The 17,583-nt window shown below is 41.9% G+C and overlaps 1 protein-coding gene across 3 annotated transcripts in view; it reads left to right on the plus strand.

Moving 5' to 3' along the window:
• TRHDE (thyrotropin releasing hormone degrading enzyme) overlaps positions 1-17,583 on the plus strand; it is a 450,694-nt gene that overhangs the window by 385,216 nt on the left and 47,895 nt on the right. For all 3 annotated transcript variants that reach the window (XM_060245085.1, XM_060245086.1, XM_060245084.1), the window contains 2 exons: positions 4,241-4,374; positions 4,469-4,524. In XM_060245085.1, the coding sequence (XP_060101068.1) occupies positions 4,241-4,374; positions 4,469-4,524 (190 nt within the window). The remainder of the gene's footprint in view (positions 1-4,240; positions 4,375-4,468; positions 4,525-17,583) is intronic.

The raw sequence follows: 17,583 nt of genomic DNA on the forward strand, positions 1-17,583 counted from the left end.
CTCTGGGTGCAGGTCTTGCGATTGGGGGACTTGTTCGATGTTTCTTGCGTAGGCTGGTGAGCCCATGGTGGGTAGAAACCCCCCTCGTGCTCCCCCGCCATGCAATGGAGCCCCTCCCGCTTTCTCTATAGGGGCAAACAGTTCAAATGGAGCCCCATTTTGCCTGTGTGGCCAGTTGTTGTCTTTAAGCGCCCAGGTCACCTGCATCAACTCCCGGCGTTGTCTGTGTCTGTGGGCGCCTCGAAACTCTCCGGGGCGTTGGCCCCTCCGGCACTCCTCCCGTCGTCCCCAACGCGTAGGCTCCAGGACCTCTCACTATACTCGCCGCTGCTCACCGCACTCCCCAGGTGGACGACTCCGGCCTCCGCTGGCCCCAGCCAGCGGCTCAGCAGCAATGCCGGCTCCACTCTCGGCTCCACTCCCAGCCCAACGAGCGACTCCGGCCTCCGTCAGGCCGCGATGTCAATTTCACTCCCGTCAGAGCAGGTTCCACCCCCGGCCTGGCTCGGCACTGTGGGCTCGGCGTCAGGGATGTTCTGTGGCCGCCAGACCGCCAGGCCGCCGGACCGCGGTGTTGATTTTGCTCCCGGCCCGGACGTCCACGTCGCCGTCGCGATCGGCTGCAGTCCACGCCGCCGCCTCAGCTGTAATCGCAGTCAGGTAGGCCAGAGCGGGTCCCGCCCTCGGCTTGGTTTGATGCTGGGAACCCGGCATTGGGGGTATTCCGCCGGCACCCTAGCTCTCCACAAACCTCCGGCGTCTCGCCCTTCACCAAGAGTCGATACCAGCCTGTCTGGGTCTCTCGCAAGGTGGTTGGTAAGCAGTAGGAACCCGGCTTTCAGGAGCTCTAGCACCTGAGCTCCTTCCTAGGTCGCCATCTTGGATAAATAAATCTGGCTAAGTCTATGAATGCTTAGCCTCTTGGCTATCTTGCCTCTTGGCTGTTGTTTTGATGATATGGTCAAATGTCTAAGGACAGGCAATTGGAAGCCAAATCCAGGCAAAATAGAAATGATGTTGGTCAGAAAAGTCTAGAGTCCTTGAGTGGATTATATTATTTTAGATGGAGTAGCAATATTAGTAGATTCTGTTAAGATCTTGGAGGTACTTTTATAACTGACCTTGTGAATGGAGAAACAGGTCAGTGCTGTTGCTAAAAGTGCCTTCTTGTAGCTAAATCTTGCTAAAAACTAGGTTTTGGATACTGTTTATCTGGCCACATTGATGCATACTACAATAATCTCAAGGAGGTGCACATACAATGTGCTGTATGTGGGGCTGTTCTTGAAGACTATTTGGAAGCTACAACTGCTCCACAGTGCAGCAGCATGTCTGTTGATGGGAGTCAGTTGGTGCAGCAAGAGCCTGTTTGGTGTAGTGGTGTATCTGCGAGAACCAGGTTTGATTCCCCACTCCTACACTTGCAGCTGCTAGAATGGCCTTAGGTCAGCCACAGGTCTCACAGAGCTATCATTGAAAGGGCAACTTCTTTGAGAGTTTTCTCAGCCCCACCTCACAGGGTGTCTGTTGTGGAGAAGGAAGGTAAAGGAGATTGTAAGCCACTCTGAGACTCTGAGATTCAGAATGAAGGGTGGGATATAAATCCAATATCTTCTTTTATCTTCTTCTTCTATTACTGATATTACAGAAATATTTAATCAATTATGTTAGTTACTGGTTTGCTTCCACACTGAATCCAGGGTGCTGATTTTGACCTTTAAACCTCTTCAATGGCTCAAGATTCATATATTTGATCAGCTAGCCTGAGTGGACTTTATACTTCTCCTTTGAAGGCCTGTTGAGGCCTTTAAAAGCTCATAAGTGCTGGGTAAATGTGAAGGACTGTGAAGGGTTAATGCATCACAGAGCCAGAGAGCCTTGAGTGACAGGCTGCTCAAAGGGATGTGATTGGTTAGCATCAGTTGAGCAAGAAAGACTTGGAACTGACTGCTGAAGAGAACTCAGTTTAGCTCTGACTAAGAACTGGAATAGTTTAGCCCTAACTGATGAGAGTTGAACACTGACTGAGAGTAGTTTAACATTGATTGAGGACTGGAAAGGTTGGTAAGGAGGAGTGGGAGACTCAGTGAACACCCCCACTCAGGCCAGAAAAAGGGATATATTTTCTAGTTAGAGTAGTGATTCCCTGCCCAGCTGATAAGAGAGATACATCAAAGACTGGAGTGTTTAGAGAAGGAATTTGGGTACTTGGTAGTGTAACCCTGTCTTCTGAAACATGAAGAGTCAGTTAAACTCAAGAAAGTGAACAGGAATGTTTAGGAAACGTCAAAACCTAAGCTTCTCATCTCTTAGAATTCTAAGACTTTGTGAAAAGCTTTAAACTTTCATTTTTTGGAAACATACGAATGCGAAATTACTAAATTATCTCAAAGTTCATTATTGATTCACCTTAACTATTTTACTCCTGATTTCACCTGACCTTTCCCCCTCTACATTGAAATTATTTTTTGAATTTTAAAAAGCTTCATGCGTGCCATATTCAGAAGTTTAAGTTAAAGAGAGTGATCTTGTCTCTTCCCTCAAATTTCTGGGCTGAGTCAGCATCAGAACCTTCAATGACTGGTTCCAGAGGGTGTGGAATCACCTACTTATGGACAAAATCTCAGACAACATTGAAGCAAATGACTCTCAAACCTACCACTCTACTTACCATGAACGATGGTTCCCAATACTAGAAAGACTAGATACTTTACTGAAAAAATTTCCAATGACAGGGTCACAGTTTACTTATTTTCTTAAAACCAGTTGGTTACTTTGATCTATGGAAATACACGATGTATCAAAACTCATACACGGTAATAGGAATATATGTAACTTTGTTTGTTTATTATTTTAATTTTATTAGGTGTTGTTAAATCTAAGTTGGACAATGTTGTATACATACATACATACATATATATTATTTTTTCTTGTTTTATAAAAAATAATAAGTGTAGAAAATTAAATAAAATGTGTTATAAAAAAAGAATAAAATCCTATGACAGTGTGAGACCGTCATAAACCTTTACAAAAGAAAGTAAGTAAAGAGGCTTGTCAGCCAGAAAGAAAAAAAACAACAACAGGGAAATTCCTGTGCCTGAGTGAGGGAACAGGGCTAGGTCGTAATAGCCTGCTCAATAAATGGTACTACAGTTTGTTTATGAACATGTATGTTCTTCATGTTATTTTCACCATGTTGTTTGTGACCTAAAGCTGTGGTCCATAAAGCAGAATAATCAGAATTAAGCAAGCATTGTCCTGCTTGTTGCAGTGACAGAGGAACAGTTTCTTGTTCACTTTAGATAAAATAGTCTTCATGAGATAATTTTGCCTTATCTGTTTAATGTTCAGTGCTCCTTAGGAATGAGCTCTACATGGCAAAAGTTAATATTTACCACCTTAGCTGTAAAATGCTCCGTTATGTGATAAACATTGGCTGTCACCATTTGGAGACACATTCATAAAACAATATTCACCATATAAAACTGATGAGGTAGAGATTTATCTTCTAATACGTTTATCACGCCTGCAGTTAATATTGTAATTGAACTAAAAATTAATTAATCCAGCTACCCCAGTTTGTGGTGAAACCTTGTTGATTCGGCAGGTGGGGAACACTAAACTACAGCTTTTATCAAGAGCATCCATGATAACTATGATTTTCTAACAAAATATACTCTTGTCATTCATATGTTATCAGTGTTTTCATTGTGAACTGGGGAGAAGGGTTTTTTAAATGTCTCTCATGTTTAGATGATATATCATTATTGGATTGAATAGTTTCACCAAATATGTTAATTGTCCCTCTTAAAGAGAAGAAGAAAAAGAAGAAGAATTGCAGATTTATACCCAACCCTTCTCCCTGAATCAGAAACTCAGAGCGGCTTACAATCTTCTATATCTTCTCCCTCCACAACAGACACCCTGTGAGGTGGGTGGGGCTGAGAAGGCTCTCACAGCAGGTGCAAGTGAAGGAGTGGGGAATCAAACCCAGTTCTCCCAGATAAGAGTCCATGCACTTAACCACTACACCAAACTGGCTTAAAGAGTGCATTCTTTTATTTACAATACTTTTTCAACATAAATAAGCACTCTTCCATTAAAACTGTTTCCAACGTGTGCATATGTGGTAAAAGAAATTGTGTGAAAATTATACATTAAGTAAAATTATGTTTTTAAAATATCAGAGCCCTTTGAATGAATAATTTGCAGTCTCTTTTTCCTTGTGTTTTTTTTACAGAGCACCACAGGATTGCTTCTCTTGATGAGAGGAGCTGGCTACTGGGGAATATCAATCAAACTGGCTATTTTAGGATTAATTATGATGTTAGAAATTGGCGATTGTTAATAGACCAACTAATGAGGAACCATAAAGTAAGCTGAATTCATCGCATGATCTGAAATTTGTTGAACTATCTACTGTGTTTATTAACTTAAATTGTTCTATTTTTCTCCTTGGCCCACATAGGTAATCTCTGTAAGTAATCGTGCAGGTTTGATCGATGATGCATTCAATTTAGCCAGGTATGTTTTTCTGCAGATAATCTAGTCTACGACATTTTTCCACTACATTACATTGTGTACACTTTGTGTACACCTTAAAAATTTATCTTGCATTTTTTTTCTCTGATGGGAAGCATGAACATTGTCTGCAGCACTTTCTCTGTTCCTATCAATAAGAGTTGTTGAGTATTTCTGACTATAGATGCTTGACTAATTTTCCTTTAAAGTCAGTTTAATACTTTGGAGATTAATAACCTATTCCAGTTTCACTAATGAACTATATTTCTTCTTAAATTGTCCCTCTGCAGTATATTGTTCATTTCAAGCTTTAGAAAAAATTTCAGCTGTTGACATATTTGATATTCTACAATATATCAAAAGCAGAATAGTATGTGTGTATTTGCAAGCATGTGTGCATTGCAGATATTAGTATACAAAGTAAAAAAACTGTGGAACTGTGGAATAATTTTAGAAGATGGTTCATCATTATTATGTATGAAACTTGGTGGCTACTACAATATTGGTGTCAATGCAGTCATCTATTTTCTAGCTTCACAATCTGTTCCATGAGCACTAGAGAACTTCCTAATCCCAAAGTGAAAAAGTGGAAGGGGAAAGGAAATAGCACACATGTGAATACTTTCCAAAGCAAGGAATGATAGCGATTTCAGCAGATGAATAAGATAGACAGCTCCAGTAACTGGAAAGGCCTCTTGGGAAGAGGCAGTTAAACAGCTGTTAAGCCTTTTTGAGATCTACCACTCCAGCATTGATACTGGAGTGCACTTCCAGATTTCCTGCTCTATCACAGCACCATGTCCTCCTACCTTCTTCTGGATCTCAGCCCTTTAGATCTTCATTATCCCCGGCCTCAGAGCCACCTGCCTGCTGCTCCCCACCCCTCCACATGCTGTTCTAGGGAAATCTGAGTCCTTCTGTGTCACAATTGGTATATAGTTTTCTTCAAGGCAGTTTATAGATTACAAGTCAAAGTAGTATAGGTTAGAACATACAGAATAAAATCCCCAATAAGCTCCCTTTTGCATATGAAATACCTGCAGTCTATATACCATTAAAAGCCCTGGCAAATAAAATTTAGGGCTGCCTAAAGATTAATAGCAAAAGTAACCCCCCTCCAGTGTTCCTTCTAAATTTGGGCAAAATTATTGAGAGGGCAGTAACATTACAGTTACAGAGTTTTCTGGAGTACGCTTCTGTCCTAGACCCCCATCAGTCTGGCTTTCACCCAGGTCATGGGGTGGAGACAGTACTAGTCACCCTGGTGGATCATCTCCTGCAGCATCTGGATCAAGGCAGTTCAGCAGTACGGATGTTGTTGGATCTGTCGGCTGCATTCAACACAGTTGAACATCAGTTGCTGATCCACTGCCTCGTCAACACAGGGATTCATGGGTTGGCCTTACAATGGCTCTCCTTTTTTTCCCATGGTCAGGGACAAAGGGTGGTGATCGGGGGACAGTCATTCCAGAGACACCCGCTTAACTGTGGTGTGCCTCGGGGGCAGTGCTCTCCCCAATGTTGTTCAACATCTATATGTGCCCCCTTGCTCAGATTGCCTGGAGATATGGGCTGGGTTGCCATAAGTATGCTGATGACACCCAGCTCTATCTACTGATGGATGGTCGGCCTGCCTGTACCTCAAAAAAGCTGGACCTGGTGTTGAAGGCCATGGCAGGGTGGCTTAGACAGAGTCGATTGAAGCTGAATCCGATGAAGACAGAGGTCATTTGCCTGAGCCACAACAGCCCAGGAGTAGGAATCTCCCTACCAGCTTTTGATGGTGCGCCACTTACAACGGCACCCAAGATCAGCCTTCACTGGAGCCTTCACTGACAATGGAGGCCCAGATAACAACCACTGCCAAATCCACCTTCTTCCATCTTAGGCAGGTAAGGCAGTTGGTCCCTTTCCTCGACCATGGCGACCTGGCAACTGTGATCCATGCTATGGTCATCTCGAGATTGGACTACTGCAATGCCCTCTACGTGGAGCTGCCCTTGTCTCAAATCCGGAGACTGTAGCTGGTGCATAATGTAGTGGCCAGGCTGCTATTGGGGCTTTCCATGTGGGAGCACATACAGCCAGGGCTGTGAGAGCTGTACTGGCTGCTGATAGTGTACCAGATTCTCTACAAGGTGCTGGCTATTACCTTTAAAACCCTATATGGCCAAGGATCTGTCTACCTTTGGGACTATCTCTTCCCACATGTTCCCCAGAGGATACTTAGATCTGGGACACAGAATCTGTAATTGATCCCCAGGCTGAGGAAGGCAAGATTGAAGACCACCAGAGAGAGAGAGCCTTCTCAATAGCAGCCTCCTATTGGTGGAACCAACTCCCAGAAGAAGTAAGAGCCTTGTGGGACCTTGTCTAGTTCCACAAGCCCTGTAAGACAACTCTGTTTCAACTCACCTTCAACTGAACTGATAGTTGTATATGAGGATACCCAAGAGGGCTGAAGACACTGGAAATTAATGATACTAGCACCAAATTGTTTTAACTGATAGTAGTATATGAGGATTCCCAAGAAGGCTGAAGACACTGGAAACTAATGATACTAGCACCAAATTGTTTTAATCTGTTTTAACTGTTTATTGTTTAATCTGTTCAATGTTTTAACTGTTAAAGTTTAGAATTGTAATGTTTTTATTGTTGTGAGCCACCCTGAGCCTGCTTCGGCAGGGAGGGCAGGATATAAATCCAATAAATAAATAAACAATAAATAAATAAATAAGCTGAGTTAGTGTGAGCTAGTTCATAGTTTTTTAGCCTCTAGCTCACACATTCTTGTCTTAGCTCAGGAAAAATGGCCCCGGAGCAAACTAATTTATGCAGTAGGTCACGACTTTAATGTCAGTAGCTTGCGAAGTAGAATTTTTACTCTCAAGGCTCCACAGTTTAGAGGCAGTATTGCCCCCCTCACCACCTCTAGGACATCAAAGACATTTAACCTTTTCCATTTAAAATTTAGTGTGTTGTAAAAAAGAATGGGGACTGTGGTTTTCTTACATGTGGGGAAAATGTTGCTCTAAGTAACTCAGTTCCATATAAAAATGCTTCCATCATCAATAGTATTCAAAGAGCCCCTTTTGATACTGAGTGCTATGTGAGGTTTTGCAGAAATGCTCGCACATGTGAAATGTGAAATTTCAGTGAAATGGTAGATGTAAATGTAATGGCACTTTCAAACAAATATGAAGTCTTATAGATAAAATTAAAAAAGAATCTTTGACTGATACCCTGGGAAACCATTGAACATGGAATAAACTAAGATACTATTTATTATATATTTATATGAAGAATATGTAGTAGACATTGGAGTATTGAAGGAAAAAAATGTTTGTAATTCAGCACAAAATCAGGCAGGGTTTTGTGTTTTTTTTAGAGCCAATACAACACTGTGGTCTCTGTGATGTCAAATGTATCTTTCATATATGATTTTGTACAAAGTTCAACATGTTTTACTGGGTTTCTTTTTACATATTCAGGATTTAATCAGGATACGTATTTTTTCCTTATTATTTACATCCCACTGTTCTTCCTGATTGGGCCCCACACAGCTTATTGCATTGTTTTCCACTTACCTTTTTATATGTCCTATCTACCCGAGTAGATCAGAGGACAGAGTTTGCAAAGATGTAATTTCTAACATTTTTGCCTGTTTGTCTCTGATTTGGCAAATTGCTGAACAGACTTTTAGTATGGAAAGTAAAGAACAGGGCATAAATAAGCACCACCTTCCAGGACTGGTTATAGGTTCTTAAAGATAATGTAGAAATAGGGTTGACAATCCCCAGGTGGGGGCAGGGGATCCCCGGTTTGGAGGCCCTCCCCCCGCTTCAGGGTCGCCAAAAAGTGGGGGGAGGGGAGGGAAATGTGTGCTGGGATTATTTATTCCCTATGTAGACTTATTCCCATAGAAAATAATGGAGAATTGATCCACGGGTATCTGGGGCTCGGGGGGGGCTGTTTTTTGGGGTAGATGCACCAAATTTTCAGTATAGCATCTAGTGTTTCTCCTCAAAATATCCCCCAAGTTTCAAAAATATTGGACTAGGGGGTCCAATTCTATGAGCCCCAAAAGAAGGTGCCCCCATCCTTTATTATTTCCTATGGAAGGAAGGAATTGAAAAGGTGTGCAGTCCCTTTAAATGTGATGGCCAGAACTCCCTTTGGAATTCAATGATGCTTATCACAGCCTTGATCTTGGCTCCACCCCTAATGTCTCCTGGCTCCACCCCCCAAAGTCCCCAGATATTTCTTTAATTGGACTTGGCAACCCTATGTAGAAATGTTAATTTAGAACTGTAGTAACAATTTGACAAGTAATGCCCCTTGCTTTGTTGTGTTGTCCTACAGGAGGTCACACAAACATGCCAGTCTATCAATAGGAGCAAAAAGCTACTGAATTTATTTTACTTTTTGGCAGATTACACAATGTAAATCAATGCAATCAATAGGATGATGCCTCTAAAAAGTAATGTAAATGGACTAGAAATTGCACAAATTTGAAACAGAGCTGTCATCTGAATAAAGCCTAATTATGAAACATTATGTGTTAAACAATGCAGAACATAGTATTACATCAGTAGAAACACACTCCTGGGCCAATCTTATCATGTAGCTCTATTTCTTTTATGTTTAAAGGCCTGAACAATTCTGTTTTACATAGAAATGCCAAGAATGTGGGAGTCTTCTGGATCTCCTCAGGCAGGTGAGGTGGGTGCCACTACAGAGAAGACACATGTACAAGCAGTTATTGATCTTGTCTATCTGCAGGGTGGCACCTGGAGAAGGTCCTGCTTAGAAGAGTGAAGTTGTCACAGAGGGACACAGGTGAAGAGGTGGTCTTGCATAGATGAGGGTCCCAAGGCTATGAAGCGTTTTGTATGCAATATCTTGTATTGAGCTTGGTAATTGATGGGCAATCAATGGAGTGACTGCAGAATGGGTGTGATATGCATGCTTCACATAGCTTCCAATAACAGCTGTGCCTCTCAGGGTGCCTGGGTAGAGTCCAGGGCAGTCACACTCACCGGGGGGGGGCAGTTTGGAGGCAAGGACCTTCACAAGGGCTTCAGTCAAACAAAAAGGGGGGAGCAGGGTTCTCATCCACTCAGCTGCCTCTCCTCTGCCACTACTAGGCCTTTTCCACACAAAACTAGGAAGGTGCTAGCTCATCCTCCTTGACCCCCCCATCTGCTCTTAAATGGCCTCCCCAGGGGATGGGCCCCACAGGCTCTTCCAAACCTGTGCTGTCTAGGGTTGGTTCCCCCTGCCTGAAAGGGCCTAGGACCAATGGGCTGCCTGCCTCTTCTGCTGTCTTGGCTCTGCCCTCCCTGGTGCTTTCAAAGGCTTGCACCTTCTGTGTAGTCTGGCCTGGAGAGGGGAAGAGTCTCTTCCCTTTCCTGTTTCTTCCCCCAGTCTGCATATGGCTGTGGGCATGAGGCTTGTTCACCAGTGACCACACTGTCTCCTCTGCCATCTCCCCACTGCTATCCAAGACACCCTACCTACTTGAGCCTGCCAACACCTCCAATACTCAAGCCACACCATTCCCCACTGCTCCACTGTTTTTGGCAACATCCCTGCTTTAGGTGTCACCCTACCCTGCCATTCTGCTCCTGGCTCTGGGCCTCATCAGTCATGGCTGAAGATCAAGCTTGGGAGGCTTAGAAGACACTCTGCTGATCTCTGTGATTGCAGGGAGTGGGGGTGGAAGCCACTCCTGGACAAATCGAGATGCACCATTCTTCATCAACTGTAGTCTCCAAGTTGATTGAGGTGAAATGTACAGAGTTCATTACAGTAGTCTGAATGTTACTATAGCACAGATCCAGATGGCCAGATTGGTTGAGCACACCCAAGTTGTAAAAAAGCTTTTTTGGCTGCATTAACTTGCTTCTTCAGGTGTATAACCCGTAGGTTCTTAACCAAGGGTCAGCTGAGTTCCATCAAAGCAAGAAGCATGATGCTGCTTAAGGGCTCAGGCTTCCTGACTGGCATCACTTACATCTTGTCCAGGTTCACTTTCAATTTGTTCACTTTATTTAATCACAGCAGGCAGTTAGTGACTCAAGATCTCTACTGTAGGGGATTTGGTTACAGAAATACGGAGCTGGGTGTCATCAGCATATTATTGACAACCTATCCCAAATGATTTCTCATGATTTTTCATTACATAGAGGTTGGATTTCATGGGAAATAATATTGTACCCTGTGGAACCCCATCAAACAACTCCCAAACTGAGAATAACTGGTCTTCAACAGCAACTCTTTGAGTCTGATCTGTGAGGAATTATTGAAACTGCTTCAAGGCACATCACCTGATACCTGCTTCTGCTTCACTATAAACAGTAGCTGTGTCCTGTGCTCACTCTAAGCTGTGGAGTCTTGTGAGCAGAAATGCTACTTTGTAAACTACTGGCATTAAAGTTGTGAACTACTGCATAGATTAGTTTGCTCTGGAGTAATTTTTCTTGAGCTAAGACAAAAATGTGTGGGCTGAAGGCTAAAAAACTGAGCTAGCTCTCACTAACTCCGCTTAGAGGGGATGCTGACTGTGTCATATTTGTTCAGAAAGCTTTCAGGGTTTTTAAAAAGTACTCCATGCTTATTGGTAAATTCTGCTTCATTATGTGCCCACATTAATTTAGGAAATGGGAAACTGACATCTTACATTTAGGTGCAACATACTCTGTTCTTCTGGTTCACTAATCAGAGTAAATAAATACTAATCCTTTATTGGTATGAAAACAACATACAACTTCTAAAATACTCTTCATTTTTAAGAAATGCTGTTTCCCTGACTTCTCTATTGGGAGCATCTGTGTAACAAAATTAAAGTGTGAATTTGTAGTCATCTTTATCACACTAATCCTTCCCCAGAGATCCAGATTAATTCATTACAACATCCAAAATCTTCAAGCATATTCAAGATAATTGGATCCATATTATCCTTAATGATATTTAAAAAAAAAAAACCTGTTCAAACTAATGGCCAGAAAAGTCAGGGTTTTTCAATCAATTTAAGCATCAGAAATTAGAGCAATAGGCTGTGGGAATACTCAAGGTTCCTATCTAAACCAACAAATCCAGCTCTTTCCAAATATCACCATGAAGAGTTACTGATACAGTTCTCCTGGGTTCTTTTACAAGTAGTAATGTAATACCTGCCTCAATCAATGTTTTGTGTTTCACCTTTCTTATTGTAATTCACAAAGATCATCAACCCTCATTAATTTAAATGTGAGACCATTAATTTAGTAAGATTACTCTGATCTAAACATTTTGCGGATTAAAGGGTTTTTGTTGTTGTTGCAATAGTTAGGGTGCATGCTTATCAATAGTTTCATTAGAAAAGGTAGCACCATTATGAAGATAGGTAAATGTAATTGACAAAGGCTTCCTTTAAAATAACTTGATACCAAAGAAAGAAAATTAATCTTGGGCTGAGTTCAGAGCAAAGTTAAACACAGGTGAAGTACACACCATTAAGCTGGATACTGTAATGGGCAATGCTATTTTGATGTTAGAGAAATAGACAACATACTAAGGAGAGGAATCACAAATCAAATGGGTATATGGTAATAATTAATTATCGTATGGCATTGTGTGTAGAATAGCCACAAGATCCTAAGATTGTCTGGCAGCTTGAAGTTCTAGCTCCTTTATCGTTATGCACCACTCAGTGGCAAGCTAGACTCATATTTAAGGCAAGAGACGTTTCAGAGGTGACTTGCCATTGCCTGCCTCTGTGTCACTACCCAAGTATTCCTTGGAGGTCACCCTTCCAAATGCTAGCCAAGGCCAACACTGCTTAGCTTCCAAGATCTGATGGGATCAGGCTAATCTGGGCTGTCCAGGTTAGTTTTCATACATACAATAGCAAGTATGATTTGGATATGAAAAACCTGGATGAATGTGATATAAAGTCGAACTGAACTGAAGCTGATATAAATTCAGATTTCCATTGTGCTTTATATGTTTGATTCATCTTAATCATGCTAGCTACATCATTTAAGTGCTGCATTTTACAATTGTCTCTGATTGATTTTTAGCCAAAAACTTTGTCAAAGATGCCCATATTAGGAGGGTCAGTTGTTGGAATAGATGGATAGGGATATTTCTGGATAAAGTTTAAGATTCCAATCTCTATGTTTACTCTATGTTTGAGAATACAGTGAACTTGAAAATACTTGACCTTATATCTTTCAGTGGACAAGTACTTCAGATTTCTATCTGCAGTTATGAATATAAGAAGTCAAATATTCTGACCCTGCTAACTCATCTTATTTTGGTTTGTTATAGAGCAAATTCATGAAATGAGTGTTGTGTACACCACAGAGAGATTTCTACAGAGGAAGTGCCTTTGCTTACTGAAACAACCTAAGACAAACTAGCTCAGTAATAGTGTTTTTTAAAAGCAAAAAAGACTGCATTTTTTTTTAAAAAAATTAGACTGTTGCTGGGAGATTTATTTGTTTACAATATTTATATCCCACTTCCCCGCCCCCCAATTCATTACAACTGCTTTGTTTTACAGCAAATATTTTAGAGCTCAATTTCTGCCTACCTGTCATGTAAGACATGGATTGTTTGTCCATGGATAACTCTAACAGGCAGCTAAAGGAGCAACCTGGCAATATATTGCTTGTCGTTGCCTAAAATCTCACTTCTCTTAATAATTTTCACCATTGCTACAATGATTCTCTATTATACAGGACCGAAGACCCTAGTTTATGGCTTCTTAGACCTTTTGTTTTGTTTTGTTTTTTGCAGCATACCAATACGGAATTTGCTGTTATATATAAAGTGCATCTTTCCACTTATCCTGACTTATGTTTTATTTTCCAAACTGAAATCAATGTAATGGAAATCATAATTAAGTTCACTAAATGTTGTGTTGCATAATTAAGTTTGTACACCGATGCTTAGATTCTATGCAATGCTAGCAAAACTGCATTGCATTAATGGTAAATTGTCCACCTTCCTCCTGCTACAGTCATCTGTGCCCTTTGAAACTGTAGCCCTGCGGATCTGTGGACTCCTTCTCCAGGAACACCAGGAAGTTTAAAGTGGGGGGTTCTAGTTAGAGGGAGGAAATCCATGAAAGTGGAAAGGGCACTTAGATCCAAGCCTAAGAGTTCATTTTACAAACAATTCAAAATTTGTACAGAGACCAAGCTGCTGAAATAAAATAACCATTGCTGTAAATTAGTGTGGGAAAGTATGGGCTCTCTGAGAGCCAGCATGGTATAATGGTTAAGAGCAACAGACTCTAATCTGGAGAACTGGATTTGATTCCACATGAAGCTTGCTGGGTGACCTTGGGCCAGTCATAGTTGTCTCAGAATTCTCTCAGCCCCACCCACTTCACGAAGTGCCTTTTGTGGGAAAAGGAAGGGAAGGTGAATGTAAGCCGCTTTGAGACTCATTAAGGTAGAGAAAGGAAAAGGAAAGGTCCCCTGTGCAAGCACCAGTTGTTTCTGACTCTGGGGTGACATTGCTTTCACAACATTTTCATGGCAGACTTTTTATGGGGTGGTTTGCCATTGCCTTCCCCAGTCATCTACACTTTCCCCCCAGCAAGCTGGGTACTCATTTTACCCACCTCGGAAGTATGGAAGGCTGAGTCAACCTCGAGCCGGCTACCTGAAAACCCAGCTACTACCAGGGATTGAACTCAGGTCATGAGCAGAGCTTAAGGACTGCAGTACTGCAGCTTTAACACTCTGCGCCACGAGGCTCTTAAGGTAGAGAAAAGCAGAGTATAAAAACCCATTCTTCTTCTTCACTGCCACCACCCCTTCCCCATTTAAGAACTACCGAAACTGTAATAAGCTAGTCACGTTCTATAAATTCCATATGAAACAGATGATGCAGAGTGGTTTTTAGAGCCATAGCAACTAAATCACCTCATTTCCATTGTTTCAACATTGCCAGGCGGTTTGTGGCCAGCTTGGGTTTTCTAATTTTGATTTAAACACAACTCAGAATGGCTCTGGTGGGCGGTGGGCTTGTGGATTTATGGTACACTTGTATGTGGGACTCTCAGTGCTCTACAGAAACCCTGTCGTTTTTGTAGCAAAGTCTGTTTGACTGGTTTTGGATTTATGAAGGAAATAATTCAGAATGGAGTAATAATTTTCCCTTGCCTATTACACTACCATTTGGTACTTTGTCCCTAAGGGGAATATGAATGTGTTGGGATCTGTCTGTGAGTTCAGTTGCACAATGTAAGGGAACAAACCAAGGTCAGAACGTAGCTGCACGGCACACAAAAATATCTCCTTCTGCCTAGATGTAGTCTTGATCTGACTTAATGAAAGCTCTCCTAATATAAATGATATTTTGGAAGATTTTGTCATGTTGTATTATTGCTTATGTATTCATTTTAAGTCTTTCTGATAGTTTGATTTTAAAAATATGTAGACTGCTTTCTTTCTTTTCTAAGACTTACAGTACTTCTCCAATGACTGATATTTCTTCTGTTAGTTAGTGACGCCAAAATAATAAATATCAAATTATTTTTATCCTTAATGGGTGATTACAGACCGACACTTTGGGCTGACTCAGACACCTCTGAAATCGACCCAAAAAATCCTTCCACACACAAACACATGCCGCCCATCCCCATCCTGCATTCACCTAGAATCAAAGAGTTGGAAGGGATCTCAGGGTCATCTAATCCAACCCCCTGCACAATGCAGGAAACCCACAAATACCTACCCCAAATTCACAGGATCTTCATCGCTGTCAGATGGCCATCTAGCCTCTGTTTAAAAACCTCCAAGGAAGGAGAGCCCACCACCTCCCGAGGTAGCATGTTCCACTGAGGAATCACTCTAACACTCAGGAGGTTCTTCCTAATGTTGAGCCGGAAACTCTTTTGATTTTATTTAAATCCATTGGTTCTGGTCCTACCTTCCGGGGCCACAGAAAATAATTTCACACCATCCTCTATATGACAGCCCTTCAAGTACTTGAAGATGGTGATCATATCACCTCTCAGCCGCCACCTCTCCAGGCTAAACATCCTCAGCTCCTCACCATCTTTGTCGCCCTCCTCTGGACCTGTTCCAGCTTGTCTATATACTTCTTAAAATGTGGTGCCCAAAACTGAACACAATAATCCAAGTGAGGTCTTACCAAAGCAGAGTAAAGCGATACTATCACATCACGTGATCTGGACACTATACTTCTGTTAATACAGCCCAAAATTGCATTTGCCTTTTTAGCCACTGCATCACACTGTTGACTCATGTTCAGCGTATGATCCACTAAGACCCCTAGATCCTTTTCGCACATACTACTGCTAAGACAAGTCTAACCTATCCTATAACTATGCATGGAATTTTTCCTACCTAAATGCAGAACTTTACATTTCTCCCTGTTAAAATTGATTTTATTGGTTTTAGCCCAGTTTTCAAGCCTGTCAAGGTCATCCTGTGTCCTATTTCTGTCTTCAACTGTATTTGCAACCCCTCCCAATTTAGTATCATAAGCAAATTTAATAAGCATTCCCTCTATTTCTTCATCCAAATTGTTTATAAAGATGTTGAACAAAAGAGGTCCCAGGACAGATCCTTGAGGCACTCCACTTGTCACCTCTCCAAGAGGATGAGGAACCATTCACAAGCACTCTTTGGGTGCGATCTGTCAACCAGTTACAGATCCACCTAACGGTAACAGGAGCCAAACATTTTACCAACTTGTCAACAAGGATAGTATGTGAAACCTTATCAAAAGCCTTACTGAAATCCAGATAAATGACATCTACAGCATTCCCCTGATCCAGCAAGGTAGTCATTTTCTCAAAAAAAGAGATCAGGTTAGTTTGACATGACCCTGTCCTCCAGGCTCCTGAGAGTGGCTCTAAAAGCTACCACTTCCAAAGTGGTAGCAAATATTTGAGCCAATTGCCAGTCGCCTCCTTGCCGTCTGGATGGGGAAGGGCGCAAGCAAGGTGACTTGGCTGTGTGTAGGTGCCAAGTCCCCCAAGCGGCTTCTGCTTTTTTAAAAAAAAACCAACCAGAGTGCTTGAGCACATGAGCGCTTGACCCCATTGGGAGAAATAAAGAGGACTCTCGCTTCTGAGGTGCCTCCCCATCTGGAGGTACCTGGCTGACTTGCAGACGGAATGGGACTGCTTTGCTTGGGAGTATGTCGAGGCTTCCAAATGGCTCTTTTCAAACCAGTCTGATCAGGCCTCAGATTCAGTGGGAACCTTTCTGAGAGTTCCACCTCCTCCTTCTGAGAGTTCCACCTCCTTGCCCATTTAATAGTATGTGCAGCTACATAACAATCCCTGGATGAGCTCCACCATCTATTTTTCTACAAAATGACCTCTGGGCCTGATTTGGGATGCCTCCACTCCACCCCAAGCTGCTCATCTGTATTCACCCAAAGAGACTGAATTTTTACTAGGATCTGATGAGCTTGAAATTTGGTTTACATGCTCTAGCAGTGCTTTTACACTATCAAATTCAGATATAATGCCAAACAGTAGTTCAGTGTACTGTGAATGAACCCTGTTTTCAGTCCTAACATTCAAAGCAAACATTCAAATTATTATTGGTTCAAATTGATTCAGTTCCCCGTGCCCAGAAGCAGTAAAAGGTGTTGTGTCTTAAGACTGCCAGTATGTCCCCTCAGTGAAATACTTTTCCTTAGTGATTTAAAGTGCCTGAGCATTGAACCTAAACCGGGGAGGGACGGTGGCTCAGTGGTAGAGCATCTGCTTGGGAAGCAGAAGGTCCCAGATTCAATCCCCAGCATCTCCAAAAAAGGGTCCAGGCAAATAGGTGTGAAAAACCTCAGCTTGAGACCCTGGAGAGCCGCTGCCAGTCTGAGAAGACAATACTGACTTTGATAGACCAAAGGTCTGATTCAGTATAAGGCAGTTTCATACGTTCATATTTTCAATCCTAATTCCAAATTTTAGAGGAGATGACAACCAGAATTTGACCATGGTTGTTTTTTGGTGAGTAAAAGTATTTCCTGTATAGGCTCAGAGTCATACATTCTTTCACATAGGCAAGTTACAGAAGTTACAGT

Source organism: Heteronotia binoei, chromosome 8 (assembly GCF_032191835.1).
Source record: "Heteronotia binoei isolate CCM8104 ecotype False Entrance Well chromosome 8, APGP_CSIRO_Hbin_v1, whole genome shotgun sequence".
NCBI classification, from domain to species: Eukaryota; Metazoa; Chordata; class Lepidosauria; order Squamata; family Gekkonidae; genus Heteronotia; species Heteronotia binoei.